Genomic DNA, 19,327 nt, shown 5'->3' on the forward strand with positions numbered 1-19,327 from the left:
CAAACAGTAAATATAAATCAAAATATATCAGTAGTCATAATAAATATAAAGGGACAAAAATTGCTATGTGAAAGATAGATATTGGATTAGGTCTCTCTCTTTTTCCCAGTCCCTCCCTGCCCCTCTTCCTCACACTGCCTCATACTATAAACACACTACAGTTTATACTGGGTCCACCTAGCTTTATAATATATAAGGAAGGAAGCCATTAATGACCAATGAATTAGGCTTAGCTCAGGAATGCAAGAATGATTTAATATTAGGAAAATCTGCTAGTGTAATTCACCATATTAACTGGCTTACGAGAAAGCCTTATGATAATTTCAGTAGATGCAAATAGAAGCTTTTGATTAAAAAATACAATTTTTGAAAAAATTACGATTATCTCAATAGATGCAAAAAGTTGCTTTTGGCAAAATGCACTCTTCATTACTGACAAAAATCTTAGCAGATGTGTAATAGAAGATGTATTAATATAGACTAGGCTATGATGTAATGATTAAACCCTGCTGACTCAGGGGCTTCACACAGCAAAAGCTTATTTCTCCTTTGCATTACAGTCCAAAGTAGTTATGTGACTGTTCTCTAAGCTGTAACTCAGCCATACAGGCACTCCCCATTTACTGAGGTGATGATATTCAAAATGTGACCTCCATTGTTGGCATGGAAAGGAAAGAGACAGCATGGGAGATTTCTTGCTTGGGTGGGAGTGGTTGAATATAACCATGATTGAAGGTGACATTTATCACTTCTCATATTCCATTTTTCAGAACTCAGTCACATGGCTCAGATAATTCAATTCTGGTGTAAAGACCACACTGTTAATTTGATATTTGACCTGAATTAAATGTCACATTATTCACCTGAGAAAGTTTACTGGGCCTTTGTGGCTCAAAGCCTTTTAAAATCTCTTTCTTCAGAGATCCAGAATCAATCAACTCTTCCAGCCAGGGCTGAATTTCTGTATTTTCTCTTTTTTCTTGCATACTGGTCAGTTCTTTCCCAAGCTTAACTTTTCCCCTCTTCCCCCTAAATGCAGCCAGTAGTACTCAATACATACTTCTAACATTCCATTTTTCAATTTCTTTCTTTAGAGCAGCAAACTCATTAGGCACATGTTCTTTATTCTAAGTTATAGCAGGTGGAAGTTTTACCATCTCATAATATGGATTATGGATCTTCGCTGTTATATCCTCTGATATTAGTTTATTCATTACCTGATACCCAACTTCTAGACCAATCCCCAATCTTATTTTATTTTATTTTTATGATAGCAACATTCCAGTTCAGGTTAGTAATTACTGTATCAGTCACATATTTTCAGGAAAATAGCAAATATTCTAGGTATGTTTGATCAGAAGTTATTATGGGATTTAAACGTTGGAAGACAAGGTAGTAAAGATCAGGAAGGCTGTTTTCAGGAAGTTCAGGAGTATAAGGCATTACAGGAGAGATGTCAATAGGCTCTGAACTGTTTGCACACAGGACAGGTGATTTTTTTATAGGGATCTTTGATCAATATGGGCAAAATTTTTCCGTTCTCATCTAATGATCACTATGGGCAAAAATTTTCCATTGTCATCTTCTAATGCCTACACATGCCCGCAACCGGTTCTAGAGTACTGGGGCTCTCTCTCCTTCCACTTTCCTGTCTCTTGCCATAGCTTTCTTTAGTGGAAGCTTACTGATAAGAGACTAGGGGAATGTCATTTTAAGGGTTTATATCTTTCACCCAGGAAAGATCTTAGAATGGTGGATATCGTAGTAAATATCAATAACTAATAATGTGGCACAGAAAGAAACTTGCTCAACTTGACAGTGGATATTTTAAGGAAATCTATACCAATTCTTAATCCTCAAATCCCTTTATAGTCAAGAGCAAAATAAGGATTCCCACCAGTAGTTTTGTTTAATATTAGACTGGAAGCTTGAGGCAGTTCAGTATAATAAGAAAAATAAATAAACATTTAAAGATTGAAAGGAAGAAATGAAGCTGCCATTCATTATTTGTAGAAAATCTTATTATCAACATTAAAAATAAATGAAAATCTATAAAGTAATATTTCTTATATAAAATCAGTTGTGTTATAATACATCAGCAACAATCAGAAAGTGGAGCTTTAAAATGTTACTATTTATAATAGGAACAAAATATCTAAGATACCAAAAAATAATAAAAGATGAATATGAAAATTATAGAAAAACAACAGAACTTTATGAAAGACACAAACGGAAACTATACACACACACACACAAGCACACACATATCTATATATTATACTATGTTCATTAGCGAGAATATTCCATATTGTAAAAACAAGTTTTTTTTCCAAATTATATGTCCAGTACAATACCAAGCAGAATCCCAAGTGTTTCTTAGTATTTTTGTTTTAGTTTGTTTTTTTATCTTGTTTTGTTTTTTACAGAGCTTGGCAAACTCATTCTAAAATTCATATGCAAGAGCCAATTAAACCAAGCAAGAGAGTAGAATAACTAAAATAGCTTTTAAAAAGATGGTAGAGGGATTATCCCTAGCAGATATCAAGACATGTTATAAAATGATTATAATAAATATTGTCAGACTTAGGGAAAGACACTGAAGCTTGGAAACTTGATATTTGACAGACATGGTATTACAAATTAGTGGGGAGATAATAGATTATTTAATGAATAATCCTTCCCATATACAAAATTTAGATCCCTACCTCACACCACATGCAAAGCTCAATTACAGCTGTATTAAAGATCAAATGTGAAAAACAAGATCTTAAGATTCAGAAGATAATATGGGAGACTATTGAGTTTGGGTAGGGTTTCTTTTAAAAAGCATCAACTTAAAAGAAGACATCAATAAACCTGACTCCACAAAAATTTAAAACATTTGTACTGCAACTGACTATAAATGAAGCTGAAAGGCAGGTAGAAGGTAGTAGCAATTAATACAACTGGCAAAGATTTTGTGTCTAGAATTTGTAAAGAGCACAGTCATTCACTTCTAGGTATATCCTAGAGAAATTTTTGAATATTGATATAATGCAAAATAGAGAAAAACGTTCACTGAAATCTTTTTAATTTTTGGTAATTATAAGCAATTAAATGCTCATTAACACAATGAAAAAATGAATTATAATTTATTAATACATTGGAACATTACACACAGAAGATAAAATAAATGAATCACATACATGTATGAATAGAGATAATATAAAAAATTAATGGTAAATTAAGTTTTAGAAAGACATACACTACAATGTTAAATTTTCTAATGTGCAAAATTCTATTAAATATATTTTGGACACCTCTATTTACATATTGAAAGTTTAAATACATATATGGAAATGATAAACTGGAAATGATAAACTCCAAATCCAACATAGTAATTACCTTTGTTGAGAAAAGAAGTTGGACAGGATCCCAAAGAGGGAGACTAAAGGATCTTCAGTTGCAATGTTTTATTTCTTAAAAATCAATAAAAAGGCAGAAACATTAGTAGCACATGTGACAAATTCTAAATATCCTGTCAGTTTGTGTGATTATTTTCATATATGTTTAAAATTGTTTATACATATTAATAAATTAAAAGGGAAAGTTAAATGGCCAAATTCCTTTCCCTTACCCTGTATCCCAGAGATTCATAGTTCCTCTGACCCCTAGGCCAAGGCTCAGCTCAGCAATTCGTAGAAAGTTATGCTGCAAATGGATAGGTATTTTGTGGGGGCTGTTTAACTACTGGGTACCATGTTGTTTCTTTGGAAAAATGCCTTCTGAGTTCCAAATGACATACTTTTGTGCCATAATAATTTGGAGATTATGTACTATTATAAATATTTTAGTACAAGTGGCGTCTTCCTTTAGCAAGAAAAAGGGAAGTGACTAGTAAAACAGTTGACAGGGCTGTCAAGGGATTATGACCCATTCAGTGTTTTGCTAATGGTTCTGAGTTACCAAAGATAGTATAAAGCTTTCTGAATCACCACCAGAAAAGAAAATATTGCTCAGCATTGTTTTGTAGCCACTATTACCAGTTTCCAAAGATTAAAACACAGCTTATTTAAATGGCATATTTACTTAGCTAGAGTCTTTCTCCATTCATTCTGACTGGTGTTCATCAGAGTAAGTCACGGAACCCCAAAAGACCCTGGTCATGCTCCCCAACTATTCCACAGAAGCAGAATTTCCTGGGCACAGCCTCTGCTCTGAAAGTTAAGAAGTAGGTGCATTATTAGTGTTAATAGAAGTTTCCCTTTTGAACTAGAACAATGAACATTTTCCTTCCTTTTGTCTGGTGTCTTCAGACTGGATTGCTTTTAAGATTATTATTATTTCTCTGCGTTATACACATACAATCCAACTTCAGTGATAGTAATTTGGTAGTAAGTGGCCTTTCTCATAATTAGAAAATACTCTTATGGCAGGATAAAGCTTGAAATTGCTCTCTTTGTGAAATGAGCATGCTTTTGTTTGCAAGATTAACTCAATTCCCACTGCTATACCTGGCAGCACAATTGCCCAATCAGTTTGGTGACTGGATTGAACTTTTTCTACAGGAATCATGTAGCTATGCAGCTTCAGAAACACACATCTACTCCCTCATTGTTGGTGTTCTGACAGCTTTTTCTGTAGAATAGTTTGAAGAGAAGAGAGCCCTGTTTCTGAGACAGAGAAGTGTTTTCACACCTGAAGTGTAATTTCACACCTTGTGTTTCTCAGCAGATAAGTGCATAAAATAACACATCAAACTGGAATAGAAAAAGATCAACATAGAAAGAAAACTGCAGGTTGTAATTTGTTTCCTATCTTACAATGCTTTTGGAGAGAACAGTAAATTACAGAGATCTGCGTTTACGCTTTAAAAAGTTTGACTGGTCGTTAGGTGGGAAAATGAGCAGTAAACACTAATCAGCTTGCTGCCTGCATTGAACAGAATGTACAGAATGATTGAATTTGGGAAACACCCTAACATTTTGAGTTTTAAGGAGAATAATGTGTGCATGTTAGTAGTAAAAATTGCAGATAAAGGTCGAGACATTTATAAATTGATTTTAATAAAAATGTGATTGAGGAGATAATTATTTTATGATGGTTCCATTCAGGAATTTTAGCAAAAGGAGATCATGTTGGTAAAATTTGAATGCTTGCTTTCCTTTCTATATTGATGCTAGTCACTGTTTTCTGGCACTCTAGTGGAGGGGTTCTACAATGAGGAGGTTTAGCTTCATTGCACAAGTTTGAAAACTTGAGACTGAAAGAAAAAGTTGAGCTTCCTGACTAGACATGAACATTCATTACAAAATATTTATTGAAGGTCTAGCACATGGTAGTCACGAGCTAAGCATCAGGGGTTCAATGGTTAATAAGGCAATCCCTCTCTTTACCATTGGAAAACTGCATCTTTGCAGACAAATAGGCAGCGATAATACTGGTGATAAGTGCTGAGACAGGCTAAAACTAGGTTTTAGTGGAGACTATAAGAGGGTTATCTGAACTGGTGGGAGTGAGAGAAAAAGGTCAGAAAGGTCAGCAAATATTCCCAGATAAAGTGATATCCAGATTGAACTTAATGAAAAAAGTCATATGAGGCTGAGATTAGTCGGGATGTCAGAGCATGGGGAGCATGTACAGATGAGACAGGGAAAAAGAACAAATTGGGTTGGAGGAGGGGAGGAAGTTCAATGTAGTAGAATGCAGTGTATAATGGCAGCAGTGGTAAGCAATGAGACTAGAAGATAGGGCCAAAGAAGAGAGTCTACACCAAGAAATTGAGCTTTCATCTTGAGACTAGTGGGAAGTATTGAAGACTTTGTTTGTGTTGATTAGTGAGAGTGACATGGCCAGATTTGTATTTCACAGAGATTGCTCTGGCAGTCCCCTGACTAGGAGGTCAGTGAGGAAACGTGAGGTAATAAAGGTGAGAAATGCTGGCACCCTGAGCTTGCAGTGTACACAGAGTTCAGAGGCACTGGGGATGGAAAGAAGTGGGTAGATTTGGGAGCTGTTTGAGAGTTAGAATCAACAGAATGTGGCAACTGATTGGGTGGACTGGGAATGAGGAAGTCAGTCTTGTGAAAAATGAGGTCCTGATTTCTGACTTGGATAATTTGGTGAATGATGCTGCTATTCACAGGGATAGGGAACACTGGAACAGCAAATGTTTAGAGTTGGGGGCATATTGAGTGTAAGATTAGTGTAAGATTTCAAGAGAAGAAGTGTAGTATTCAGCTGGATCTCGAGTTTGGGAGAGAAGTTGAGGCCAGACCTGTGGACTTGGTAGATGTCATTGAAACTATGGGAGTGGATGAAATGGTCCAAAGGATATGTAGATGCCTGGGCAACATAGGGAGACCCTATTTCTACAAAAAGTTAAAAAATTAGCTGGGCATGATGGTGCATGCCTGTGGTTCCAGCTACTCAGGAGGCTGATGGGGTAGGATCGCTTTGGGCCCAGAAGTCAAGGCTTTAGTGAGCTGTGATCATGCCACTGCACCCCAGCCTGGGCAACGGAGCAAGACCTTGTCTGTCTGTCTGTCTGTCTGTCTGTCTCTCTCTCTCTCTTTCTCACTCACACACACATGCACACACACATACACAGACATATGAATATGTAGAGAGTGAGAAAAGAATTCTCCAATTCAGGCATAAAATAGCAATTTGACTATGAAAAAAATCATGTAGAGCAAAATGTGTATATTTATCTTGTTACATAAATAAATGTAGATGAAGAACTGTGCCTGCCCACAAGCACCATTGCATGTACGCCTGTGCACAAATGTATACACCCTGTGCATGTAGAAGTACTAATGAACATCAGCAATGTGTGCTGGATAGTGAGCCACATGAAACATTAGGTATTCAAGGTAATAATTCCCCTTCCTTAATAATTCATGCAAGATGTGTTGCCCAACAGCAAGAACCAGGCTTAAGGATACTGATCAGTATGTTGAAAGGAGAAATTTGTAGCCCATATAAATGTTACAGCTAGTCTAGCCAAACAGAGAGCACTAATGTTTCTTATCATCCCCACCCCACCCTTTTTTTTTTTGTCTTAGATACATATGGAAAACTCTTTCTCCTCAATTCTGTGGGTCAAGAGATGTCCCGTTGCAAGACGTCCATTCGGCGTGGTCAGCCCAATCCTGTCTATAAGGAGACCTTTGTTTTCCAGGTGGCCCTCTTTCAGCTGTCTGATGTCACGTTGATGATTTCCGTTTATAACAGGCGTACTATGAAGCGTAAAGAGATGATTGGCTGGATTGCCCTGGGCCAGAACAGCAGTGGAGAGGAGGAACAAGATCACTGGGAGGAGATGAAGGAAACCAAAGGCCAGCAGATCTGCAGATGGCACACTTTGCTGGAATCCTAGGTTTGCTAACCTGCATTTGTGTGCTGTGTCCACCTTGGTTACCTGTGTTTCTGTCTACTGACACCAAGTGTCCTGGCAAGGGTTTCAGGGTTTCAAAAACAGATTCCACTAACCCCTAGGACATTGTGAGTGGGAGTTTTGGGTTTCTCAATGGTTTGATTTGGATTTAAATATTGTAATTTTAAAAACACACATACACAGTGAAGTGTCCGTATGGAAAATATTATACCACAATTAAGACCACTGATGAGTTAATTTGTGCCAATAGATCATTGAGTTTTAGTTCAGGGTATGGGGTGAAGCTTCTTCTGCTGTCTCTGTTTGCTTGAAGAGTAACCTGAGATTGCAAGGGAGCTGTTAATTGTTACTATTTGCAACCATTTAGGTGGATGAATCAGAATTTTCTTAATGTGGTACAAAAACTCCAAAATATAGATGTGAATCAGATGCTGAGCCTCATAAAAGAATCAAACTCTAATCCATAAACTCTTATTTCACATTTTTCTCTTTATCAAAGAAACCTATTTACCTAACGAGTAAATATTATAAACTTGCACTTTTAAAATAAATTTGTATTAATTAAATACCTCTTTTATCTTATATTTTGTGGTTTCTATGAGATTTGGTTAGATGAATCATTTTGAAGCAAGAAAAGAGTTCAGAAACTACTGTTTTAAGACAACTTGTCTCCTTTTGAATATGTAAGATTTCAAACTTGTAACTTTCAAGGTTTTTATGCTGTCTTTCTCACCCAATAAGTTCTTACAGAATAAGAAAACAAAAAACAAGACTACTTCAGTCATAGATTTATTGATTTTTCTGATTCTGGTGTTCTTTTGGATTATCCTTTTTCTATGTTCAATTATATATACTCATATATGAATATTTTGAATGTACTGCATGTAAACCATGCTCTTTTTAAACTGAGTATTTTCCATCACTAGAGCATAGTAAATTGTACACAGTGAGTCCTTAATAAATATTGATTTGATTGACTCTTCAAAGTGAACATGTTATAACACCTGTGAATGGAGAAATATTTTCAGCTTGTGTGGAATGACATTAAGTTTTTCTTTGAGCATTTGAAGTGCCTATAACTGTCATTTTTTATGGCATTTGCAGCAACATATATTAGTCACTACTTGCAATCTGGGCATGTGCCATTCAGAATACTGATCTTGTATGGTTATGAGCATGGGATTTTACTTATGACTTAATTCTACATATTTATGCAGTGCATGTTTACTTTCCTTATTCATAGGTCTGGGCCCTTAATTTCAATTACTTTAAATCGGCATTAATAAAAAAATAGGGAAAGAATGTATGTACATTTAATCCCTGAGCTCAATGTGCAGCTCTTCTGAGCAATTGCTCAGTCACCTATTTTTAGTTTCTGTGTTTCATTGTGGACTTTTTCCTGTCTGTGGGAAGAGTGATAGCTAGTGATGGCTGTATACAGTTAAAAACACATAACTCCTCCTCAGCTCCACGTTTTGACAGATTGTAAGCGTAGGCTGTAACACTTGAAGAACATATTTATTCCTTACAGTGTGTAATGGTTATCCTGACAAGACCAGACTAGGGCACAGGATAACTCTACTATGCTTTCAGGGTTCAGTCTTTGAATGAAATGATTTCATATGGAAGAATGAGAATTTGCCAAATAAATTAATACCTTAATTACTTTTCAGGTCATGGGAGTTTCATATATATGGCTGCTCAGTTATTAGGAATATGTAATAAAACCATGTTCCTCTGGGTTTTTACCCTACCTTTCTTTGGGAGATCTCAGAGTGCTTTTCCAGCATTATATCCATTAACTGCTGAGTGGTCTTTGCAGCGTGGCTAAGTCATTGAGTAGAACTGAGTGCGATTGATTAAGTAGCAGCACAAAGAAGTGGCTTTTCACATCTCTTACTCTTTATGCCTTGTGTTTAAAGGGAAGTAGAACAGCCTCGCTATGCTTTCCTTTATGCAGTAACATAATAGCAGCATTCATTTTAAAATTTACATTTGAAAAAAATCTGTATATATTGTACAGACAGCCCTGAATTTTTCCCTCTCATATTTTCCTGCTGCTGCATCCTTGTTTCTTGGTACCCAATAATCACCTATACTTCATTTTCTGTTCCCAAGACCCACCCATTTTTAAGGTTTTCGGCTGGTGTAGTGAAGATATTTGTGTGCTTGATCTGCCTTCCAATGGTCTGTTTATGATACAGTTTACAGGAATGCGCACCATTTTAAGGGAAGGAATGCCTGAAAACATTTTTTATTTTTATAATTTTACTATGTTGGTGCTACTCACCAAATAGGATGCATGTACATCTTGAATATACAGCAACATTCACCCTCAGCTGATTGTATAAATTTAAATGCTGAAGACAAGATATATAACAATATGTGGCTGATTTTTTTTACCTTGATTTGAAATTCTGGTTTAGTAAGATCTTTTGATTTTGTGCACTTAAACTCCCTTATTTTCTTGGCAAAGTCTAGACACAAATGCATTTAACATGTTTTTCACTTAAGCTTTTACATTTGGTTTTCAAAAGAGTTATGAAAGATAATTAGTTGGTTCTGCAGTAAAAAACTGCTTTTGCCTATTTCTTCCAGCTAATGATTAATATCTCATAGGGAGATTTGACATTGAAGCAGCACTGGTTTTTGTTGCTTGAGTAGGTCTTTCAGCGATTTTGCCTGAAGAGCATGCTTTTAAAATAATATCGTTAAGAGTAAATGATGCGCTGGGTTTATGGAAATCTGCTTTATAGTGTGCCTTCTTTTAGGGTGTGAGTTTACACTGAATTGAGAAATCCTGATTTCACCAATTACGGTGGTGGCTGTTGTAGTTTCTACTCCCCTCTGACTATTGTTGAATTTTTAAATGGACCATTCACCAGGCAGCCGAACACCTGCTCTCCGTTCCCTCTCCTTCACTGGCTCCCAGTGTGATGCACAGTTGTTTTGGACTCTGTTTTTGCTGATGCTGCATAACCGTTGGAGGTGGGGGTGTCTTGCCTTCCCTAACATAAGAAGAATTTGTAATGTCTTTGGATGTATTATACTCGGCATTCCACCTGCATGAAATCAGGGAAAGAATCATCACCATGTTTGTGAGAGGGAAAAGAGTATGGCATTGCATAGTCATTCACTTTAGGCACTATTAATTCTGACATCCTTTACTGAAAATTAACTGACATCAAATGTCAATATTCTCCATAGTCCTAGGTGCCAGTGAGCCTGAAACACAGCTTCTGCCTTTTCAATGTGTAGATTTCATGATATTTTACAAATTATTGTTACCTCTTGTGCAATCACTGTGCTTCAGATGACCTTATCTGAGAACCAAAATTCTTTTCTTTCCAGATGAAGTACTATTTAAGTAGAAACTAGCATTAGCTTAAATCAAAGTGCTTCTCTGATAGCCACCAATTTGATTTAATTGATGATTCGGTGTGGACACCACTGTGGGTTTCCAAAAAAACTGGTTATCCTTTTGCAGCAGAGGACTTAGTATTTCAAAAACAGAAAAGTAAGTAGGAAAGGATTATTTGTAAATGTCATAAAACCAGATGGAGGCATATTCTTTACTGATAAAGAAACAGGACTAGAACACGCATGTGGTATCTCCTTTTACTTTTGAGGAAACTGTGGTTAAAGAACATTCTATTCTATTTGATCTAAGAGCAAAGCAAATGATGGATAATCCTGAAATGGTAAAAGTATTTTTGTCTTAAAAATTATTCATTTTGGCAAAGTCATTTACAACAAAATAAAAAGTCATACAGCACACCTATGGAAGAATTAAAGAATAAATAAATGTGCTGGATACATTTAGCATCCTCCAGTGAGTTGTATGTAAGGAGAGTAAACTAATAAACCAAAATACATATCAGATCAACTAGCTATCACTTTTCTAAAACTTGTAGAATTCTGAAAAATATTTAAACATGGGAGAAACGAAACTGTGCTAAGACAATGAGATTGGCATAGCACAGTGAAGTTGGCACAAACTGTGATCCTGGCCTGGGTTTACATGAAACTCTGCTGTGTGGCCTTAAGAAAATTACTTAGCCAGCCTGTATCCTGGTTTCTTCAACTGGAAAATGGAAATAATACCTACCTCATTAGGTGTCTTAAAAGATATCAGTGAAATCACAGATGTAATGTGCCTAGCATAGAGCCGGGCATGTAGTTAGCATTCCGTAGTTCCTCCTTACAGTCATGCCTGAAAAAGAAAATATTTAAGATGTATCTTTTCTTTCTAGCAAATGTTATTATAACACTAGAGAAAAACAAAAACCAACGTTCAGATACTGTAACAAGGATAGGCTCATGAAGCCAGGCTGGATTTGTAAATAAAGGAGGCTTCATCAGGACAGCCTAATCAGAGATAAGCCTGGTATGTGGAGGAAATTGAGCCTTAATAGAGTCCACCTGTGGTAGAACCAAGTCTTTGCATTTATCCCCTTAGTTTGGAGGGAGTACAAATCCTTGATGGTTTGTGTGTACCTCTTGATCGATCACAAACAAGGCCTCTCCTTGTCTCCAGTTCTCTTATTCATAAATGGACAAGGCATCTTGTCGCCTTTATCAAAAGAGTTGGTGACAATGGCAGTTTGACTACATATTTCAACTGTGATCCAAAAAAGTAAAATAAATGATGTGATATTATACTGAGACTCTTTTAAAAATGGATAACACTTTCTTTAAAACCTGCATTATATATCCATTTTATATCCTGATAGCCAAACATTTTAAAATACTCTAATAACACAGCTCTCAAAACGTATCTGTTTGACTGGAATGTCCTATTCAGAAGAAATTATCACTGTTTTCCTTATGAGATCATAATGAAAGAAATTCAGTTGATACTAGTTTTTAAAATGGGTTTTAAGAATGGCTTGTTGATATAATAGCGTGTCCACTTGTTCTCAAGTGATTCAAACCTTGAGTAAAAAGGAGAGTTTCTGGAGAATTTAGAAGAATCTTTGTTGACATTTAATCTAGAGAAGTCTTCAGGAGCAAACCACTTCAAGTTCAGTGTAACCAGGTGCCATGAGTCAGTCATGTGCTACTTGTGGTTTTAAACGAAACATGATTCTGGGATGAGAAGTGCGAGGCTACACTTCTAATATAATCAAATTGCCAAAGCACTGTTTTGAGTCCTCGGTATCCCAATTAAGGAGAAACATGAAGACATTGGAGAATCACTTAGCTTAGGGCTTTTAGTAGGGAATAATTAAACATGTAGGGAAGGTGAAGGAGTTAGATGGGAGGTAAGAAGGCTAAGGAGATTTCTAGTAACAATGATCCAAAAGTTCTAACCAGGGGGATGGTGCACACTTTCTCTTCTTGACCACATGGGTAGATTTCAGAGCATCCCTCTAAATCAAGTCTGGAGAATTATGTGAAGGTTGTTTCTCATTAATTCAAAATGTATTCATTGTCTAGTACTATGCTATCTGGGCTGGCACAGAACTTAAAATCTCTTTGGAGTGCTATGAGTGCACATTGAAGCAGTTGGTCATCATTATACAATGATGCTTACCAATATCCCACTGTTAAGTTAGTCTAACTATGTGCCGTAAACAGTAGAGTTCCTTGTTACTAGTATTGGAAGGTGAAACATTAGCTGAATTTATTGGGGCAAGCGTCTAGGAAGCCTTGGACTGGCAGTGAGTCTTGGTTGCATTATATGGGAAATTGGTGGGGATGGGGGTGTCATAGAATCATCATCTTTGGAAGTTTTTTAAAATAGAAAAATGTACTTGAAGTCTTGGTTCTGCTAAAGAAGAATGAGAGGACACCCATGAATATACCCTTTATAAAGTTCCTTCTAATATTTAGGTGTAACGTTAAAAAAGAATCAACAATAACACTCCAGGCCTGTCTTCTTCCACTTTGGACATTTTTTCCACATTGATTTTTCTCTGCATCATAGAAAGTTTTCTCTGAAGAGTTCCTATTTGGGTTTTGTTTAGGGCTTTGGGGATGCCTGCAGGCTCAGGGGGAGTTTCCTCTCCTATGGTGCTTTGACTGTTTTTGTTTCCCTTGGGTCACAAAACCGTATCCTAGACACACAGACAATAATCACCTTATTTATATCCACTGTGGAACCTGTGAAACAGCTCGAGGCTTTATAGAACAAGCTCATAGGCAGTCATGGAGATCTGAGGCCTTTCTTGGAATGAAGCCGCTAACTTGCTAACTGCTTTCCATTGCTCACTAATGCTGCCTTAAGGTTTCTTCTTGGGAATTTTTACTTCATGCCTTTGAGTGACAGTGTTACCAGTTTTACTTTGAGGATGATGAGAAGGCTGACTTCCTATTGTATTGCCATATTTATGCATTATTTTTGTTTACATCATTTCCCCCTTGAAGTATCTAGTTGCTGGGGTTTTGTTTGTTTTATGCAAAATTTATTCATTCAAAAAGATCTTTATAGGTTGGGCATGGTGGCTCACACCTGTAATCCCAGAACTTTGGGAGGCCGAGATGGGAGAACAGCTTGTGTCCAGGATTTCTAGACCAGCCTGGGCAACATAGTCAGATCTTGTCTCTACAAAATACCAAACATTCCCTGGGTATGGTGGTGTGCGCCTATAGTCCCAGCTCCTCAAGAGGCTGAGGTGGGAGGATTGCTTGAACCTGTGAGGTCAAGGCTGCAGTGAGCCGGGATCATGCCACTGCATTTAGCCTGGGTAGCAGAGTGAGAGACTGTCTCAAAAAAACCAAAAAACAAGACTTTTTAAGTGTAAATGTTCCAGACTCAGGGTTAGGGGTTGGAGAATGGCAGATGGATAAAATAGTTTAAGTTCAACAATATTTTTTTGTTGTTTCTAAATATTCTTTTTAAAAACTAGAGTCTGATAAGAAATCTAGGTAAATAATAAGATCTTTTATTAACCTTGAATTTTTGACTTAATGTATTTCTGTAATTGTCTCTTTCCCCCTTTGAAAGGCAGAAGATTTAGGGAAGGTGAAAGTTATTACCCTGTATCTAATTAAGAAATATATACACTTGTTTGTCAGTCTATGCTTTCATTCAAAATAAATGGATATGTTTTCTCTCTGGGGGAGGAAATGCATCATTCCATTCCAGCAGTGAAAAGAATTATAGCATCAAATAGGATATTTAGTATTCTTGACTTTTATAATTAAATACTGAATGCCCTTTGCAAGACAGTAAGTTAGATCCTGGAATGCTAGGTCTGTACAGACTTGACACATTTCTTAAAACTCTGTGTTTTAATAGTCAAAGGCATTGCTACCCTTTGCTTTTTGAAAGAGTGAACTGGTAACAGTAGCCGCCAGAGAAAGAGGTGACAATCTAAACAAAGAGCACTGCTTACCTTTCTGTAACTAAAACTAGTCTTAAAAACTGAATACATTTGGGGCATAACTGAATACTTATGAAATAGGTAAAGGTCAACATTGGGAGTGTCCCTACCTTGGCAGATAGACCAATACTTTTTTACTAGACTCAACCCATTTTTAAAGCAGGAGTTTTTCCAATGGATTTATTGTTTATAATTCTGCTAAATATGTCTTAGTCCATGCAAATTAACTCAAAATCTTTGGTGGCTTGAAAATTCTGACTGAAAGCAAGTTTTTCGTGTTGCCCAGTTGATAGTCCATAATAAAAAATGTACATATCTTGTTTAAAAAAGACCTTGATGTTTGAGAAGAAATATCGGAAGTCTGCCAGTAAAAACTCTGATTAAGTGAGGAACAAGTACATTAAAAGATATTTTCATGTAAGTTATTTTAAGATAGTTGCATTCTAGGACCATGTTTCTTTTTTGAGAGTGTTTCTTTGTCAAGTTCCTTATAGCCAATGCCTTGACCAAAGCTTACTAATTTTGCCACATTTCCTTGTGGGTTATGATAATCTTTATTAATTCACAACTCTACCAAATTATGATACAGTCTTTTATTATGCCACCATATGAATGCAGCTGCAAATTCAATTTTGTGAAATACAAAGTCCTTTCCAGAATTTTAAAACTTAATTTCAGTATAGATTTTAAGTTTGTGAATAAGAAATTAGTATTTGTATACCTTATTATGACAGAGGTTTCTGTTACAATATTTTCTGTTATAGTGTTGGGATAGGATTTGACCTGTATTTTCAGGTTAAAGCTGGTCTTTGAGATCTACTTTTTAAGAAATTAATAAATTTTACTTTTTAGAGTTTTAGGTTCACAGCAAAATTGATCCTAAAATATGGAGTTCTCATATACTCCAAACACAGCCTTCTTCCCCGTGAACATTTTGAACACCACAGTGCTATATTTGTTACAACTGATGAACCTTCATTGACATATCATTATCACCCAAAGTGCATAGTTCATATTAAGGTTCACTCTTGGTGTTGTGTATTTTATGGGTTTTGACCAATGCACAATGACGTGTGTCCACTATTGTAGTATCATACAGAAGATTTTCACTGCCCTAAAAATCCTCTGTGCTCTGCCTATTCATTCCTCCCTCCCACCTAAGCCCTGGCATCCACTGGTCCTTGTACTGTCCCCAGAGTTTTGCCTTTTCCAGAATGTCATACAGTATGTAGCCTTTTCAGATTGGTTTTTTTTTCACTTAGGGATAGTCATGTAAGTTTTCATGTCTTTTTATGGCTTGATAGTTCATTTATTTTAAGTGCTGAATAATATTTCATTGTCTGGTTGTATCACCATTTATGACCTATTTGCTCTTATTTCTAGTTCCAGTTGCTATGGCAAATTTTATTAAAGTGGGTGCTCTCAGGAAAAGCTTCATATATTTTATGTGATCCATCAAATAAAATGTAGCAACTTCCAGTCTAGAATAAATTTCACCTATATGATATTGAGCTTGTTTTACATTGGGGGAGGAGATTTATGAAAAAATATAATAATTTCATAATTTATATTACCCTATCTATGAGTTTTTCCCTCCATTGGAATCTAAACAGAAAGTTCTGAAGGTTATGAAGACGTGATCCCAAATTTAGTGACTCTGTAGTGTCTTTTGTTGAGCAATGAGTTAAATACCTGTCGATAAAAAGTGTTAATTATGTTATTACTGATTCATGATAGAAAATCACCTTCTGTCGCTAGTTTATATGACTTTACATTTACCACTCCTGCCAAGAGAAAGGAAGCTTTGTGATTGTGCCCCGTCATAGTTAATTGTACAAATCAATTAAAAATGGTATGTAAGCATCTGGCTCACACAGCAGCTCTGAATTCTGAATGAAAAGATAACCCATGCTCATGTATAGGTTGCATGAACAAGTAGATGGGTGTTGGAAAGAAAACACTGATAGTCACTCTGGGTGAAGGGGGAGGCCTGGCCAATGATTCGTATCTGAGAAACATTTTGAGATTATTTATATGTCTTCTGACTGCCCTTTGCTTTGTAGCTACAGCAACTTGCAGAACCTGGCATTATTGCAGAGATGAAGGTATAGTTGTGTAAAGAATATTGGATTAAAGTTGATGAGGCCTGTGTTATGATATCAAATCTTCCACTAATGAGCTCTAAAATGAATATCAAGTCACAATTTCTTCAAGCCTTCATTGTTGCATCTATCAGATGGGAATAGTAATACTCATTTTACCTATTTTTACCAGGTGGTTGTAGGAACAGGATTCATTCATTCCTTCATTAATATAATGAACACTTTGAGACCCCACTATATAACAGGGCCATAAATATGACAAGGTGATAGATGGAAAGACATTTTGCAGAATTTTTGAAGACTCGCAATGTTTTTGAAGACTACAGGATAGTTTGTGATTTTTATATTAAGGTCATATCAACTCTTTATGTCAATATATCAAAGTAATTGACACTTTTAGAGCTCTGCCAATCAGTGGGCCATATTCATAGAATGTCAGTAATCTGTCTGAATACAAGTTATAGTTGGTCTTTAGCTATTCTGTCTCTGAGGAGCTAGAAATAAAATATTAGGTTCTAATTTTTTTTTTGTTCAAACACTGATCATGTAACAAACTGCAAATCCATGTTTTCAGCAGGTTCGCCAACCTTTGAGTTGAATGTAGACCTTTCTTTAGAACAACCTAACTTTGAGTACAGGCAAAGTATTAAATGGAATAGCTTTTCCTCCCCTACAAAGTGGATTTGAATACAGTCCTTAGAAAAATTCTTCCCCTGCCAAAAAAGGTCCTTCAATCTACTTTATTATTTTTCTTTTGAAGAATCAAACTTGTCCATCTCTCCCCTCCCAAGTGACTTTCCTCACTCATGTAATCATTTTCTTCATAAATGCCCTTTTATTATCCCACAGAAAAAGTAAAGATTTAAAAAATCATTTTTAAGGTACATCCAAGATTTCATAGCAATATTTTATTTGTATTCACAGTGCAAGATAAATCTGACTTTCTCAATATTTTTGGTCTTCATATGGCATCTGAAACAGTTGTTCACATTCACACATTTATGTTTCACCATATGCATACTGTGTACAGCTCTGTTGTTCTAAAATATTTTATTGGTTTTCCTTTATATCTCAACTTTTGATGGGTGTCCTTGAAGAACTTTCATGAAAAAAATGTAAATGTGAATGATTCATTCATTTTGAACATATGTAACTATTTTAGGAGATTTTCAGGAGATTTTACCCTACATGGAGTACACTGTTCTTAGCAGGGAATGTGCTTTATATTACTATTCTACTCACAGCTGGATGCTGCAGATGTATTAACATTGTAAACATGTACTTTTTCTATTCTATGCTTACTTTAATACATTATTTATATGTGCTAGACTGTGCTGAGTTTTGGTGGTTGTCAAAGGCAGTCAGTAATTTTATAAATTTCACTTTTGTGGATAGTTAAGTATAACATGGTTTAGTATAAAATCCGGTCTTCCTCTAGATTTCTAAGTCACTAGAAGAATTTCTTGGCAAATTGATTGTTCAAGGCCAGTTTTGTTAGTTGTAAGGTGGAAGCCACCCCAATCCTCTCCCAGTGTTTCACAGGCATTTTCAGACCTGGATGCTATTACAGTTCCTCCTCTAGTTTTCCAGTAGAGAATTCGTATGTGGTCCAGAGGTTCAAGAGAGAGAGAGAAAAAAAATTTCTCCTCAAAAGAATTGAACCCTTACTTTAGAAACTTCTGACAATCTTCAGAACATTCCATGTGGGTGTCCTTGTGTTTCTTATAGTATGACTTATTGATTCATGGTGTCTCTTATTAAAGAAGCATGAATGTATCACTAGCTGTTACCAGAACAAACAGCTGTAGAATGTAATGACCCATCCTATTTCTAAATTTACTTCTATCAGTGGATAATTTGTGTATAGGAAAAGATGTGGAAATTTTTTAATTGTTAAAAACTGGAATACCTTTCTACCTTTTGTAGTCTTTAAGATTTCATAATGATGGTTTTAATGTATTACTATCTTACTATTATGTATTGTGTTTAAACAAGACCAATCAGTGAAATATTGAATGTCAATACTTTTTGTTAGAAATGCCCTCTGAAAATGTTAGAAAATGTAAAACTTTACCTGTGACAAGGAATAAATTCATGATTAGAAGAATTATACTGTTTTTCTTGTGCAAATAATACTTAAGGCAGATGTTCAGTCTCACAGTGATGTTGGAAAGCATATTTTATGCAGTCTAAACACTATTTCTGTATTAGATATTTAAATGCATGAGGATAAATTCTAATTGCTTTTTGTTTAAAACAGAAACATAAAAGAAGCATTAGCCCCAGTTTGTATAAAATGTCTGCTGCAACTGAATTCATGATAGTTCATGAAAACTGAAAATCATTCCAATTTTGTAAAACTGCTGCTACTGGTTTTATCAATAAAGTTTTAGCAGATGGCTTATATGTACATGTGTGAAAATTTTTTATGTTAAAAAAAGATACAGTTTTGCAGCATCAACATGCAAATTTTATGGGCCTGAATGATACTGCTTATTTTAGTATATACAAAAACCATT

At 35.7% G+C, this 19,327-nt stretch overlaps 1 protein-coding gene across 11 annotated transcripts in view; it reads left to right on the forward strand.

Annotated features, from left to right (window-relative positions):
- SYT16 (synaptotagmin 16) overlaps positions 1-19,327 on the forward strand; it is a 305,125-nt gene that overhangs the window by 280,901 nt on the left and 4,897 nt on the right. For 9 of the 11 annotated variants that reach the window (XM_054666037.2, XM_054666039.2, XM_063792946.1 and 6 more), the window contains one exon: positions 7,047-19,214. In XM_054666037.2, coding sequence (XP_054522012.1) covers positions 7,047-7,360 — 314 coding nt within the window. In that variant the 3' untranslated portion in view covers positions 7,361-19,214. Of the gene's footprint in view, positions 1-7,046; positions 19,215-19,327 lie in introns of those variants that run through there. The other 2 variants (XR_010150960.1, XM_016926187.4) reach the window with 2 other exon arrangements.

Source organism: Pan troglodytes, chromosome 15 (assembly GCF_028858775.2).
Source record: "Pan troglodytes isolate AG18354 chromosome 15, NHGRI_mPanTro3-v2.0_pri, whole genome shotgun sequence".
NCBI classification, from domain to species: Eukaryota; Metazoa; Chordata; class Mammalia; order Primates; family Hominidae; genus Pan; species Pan troglodytes.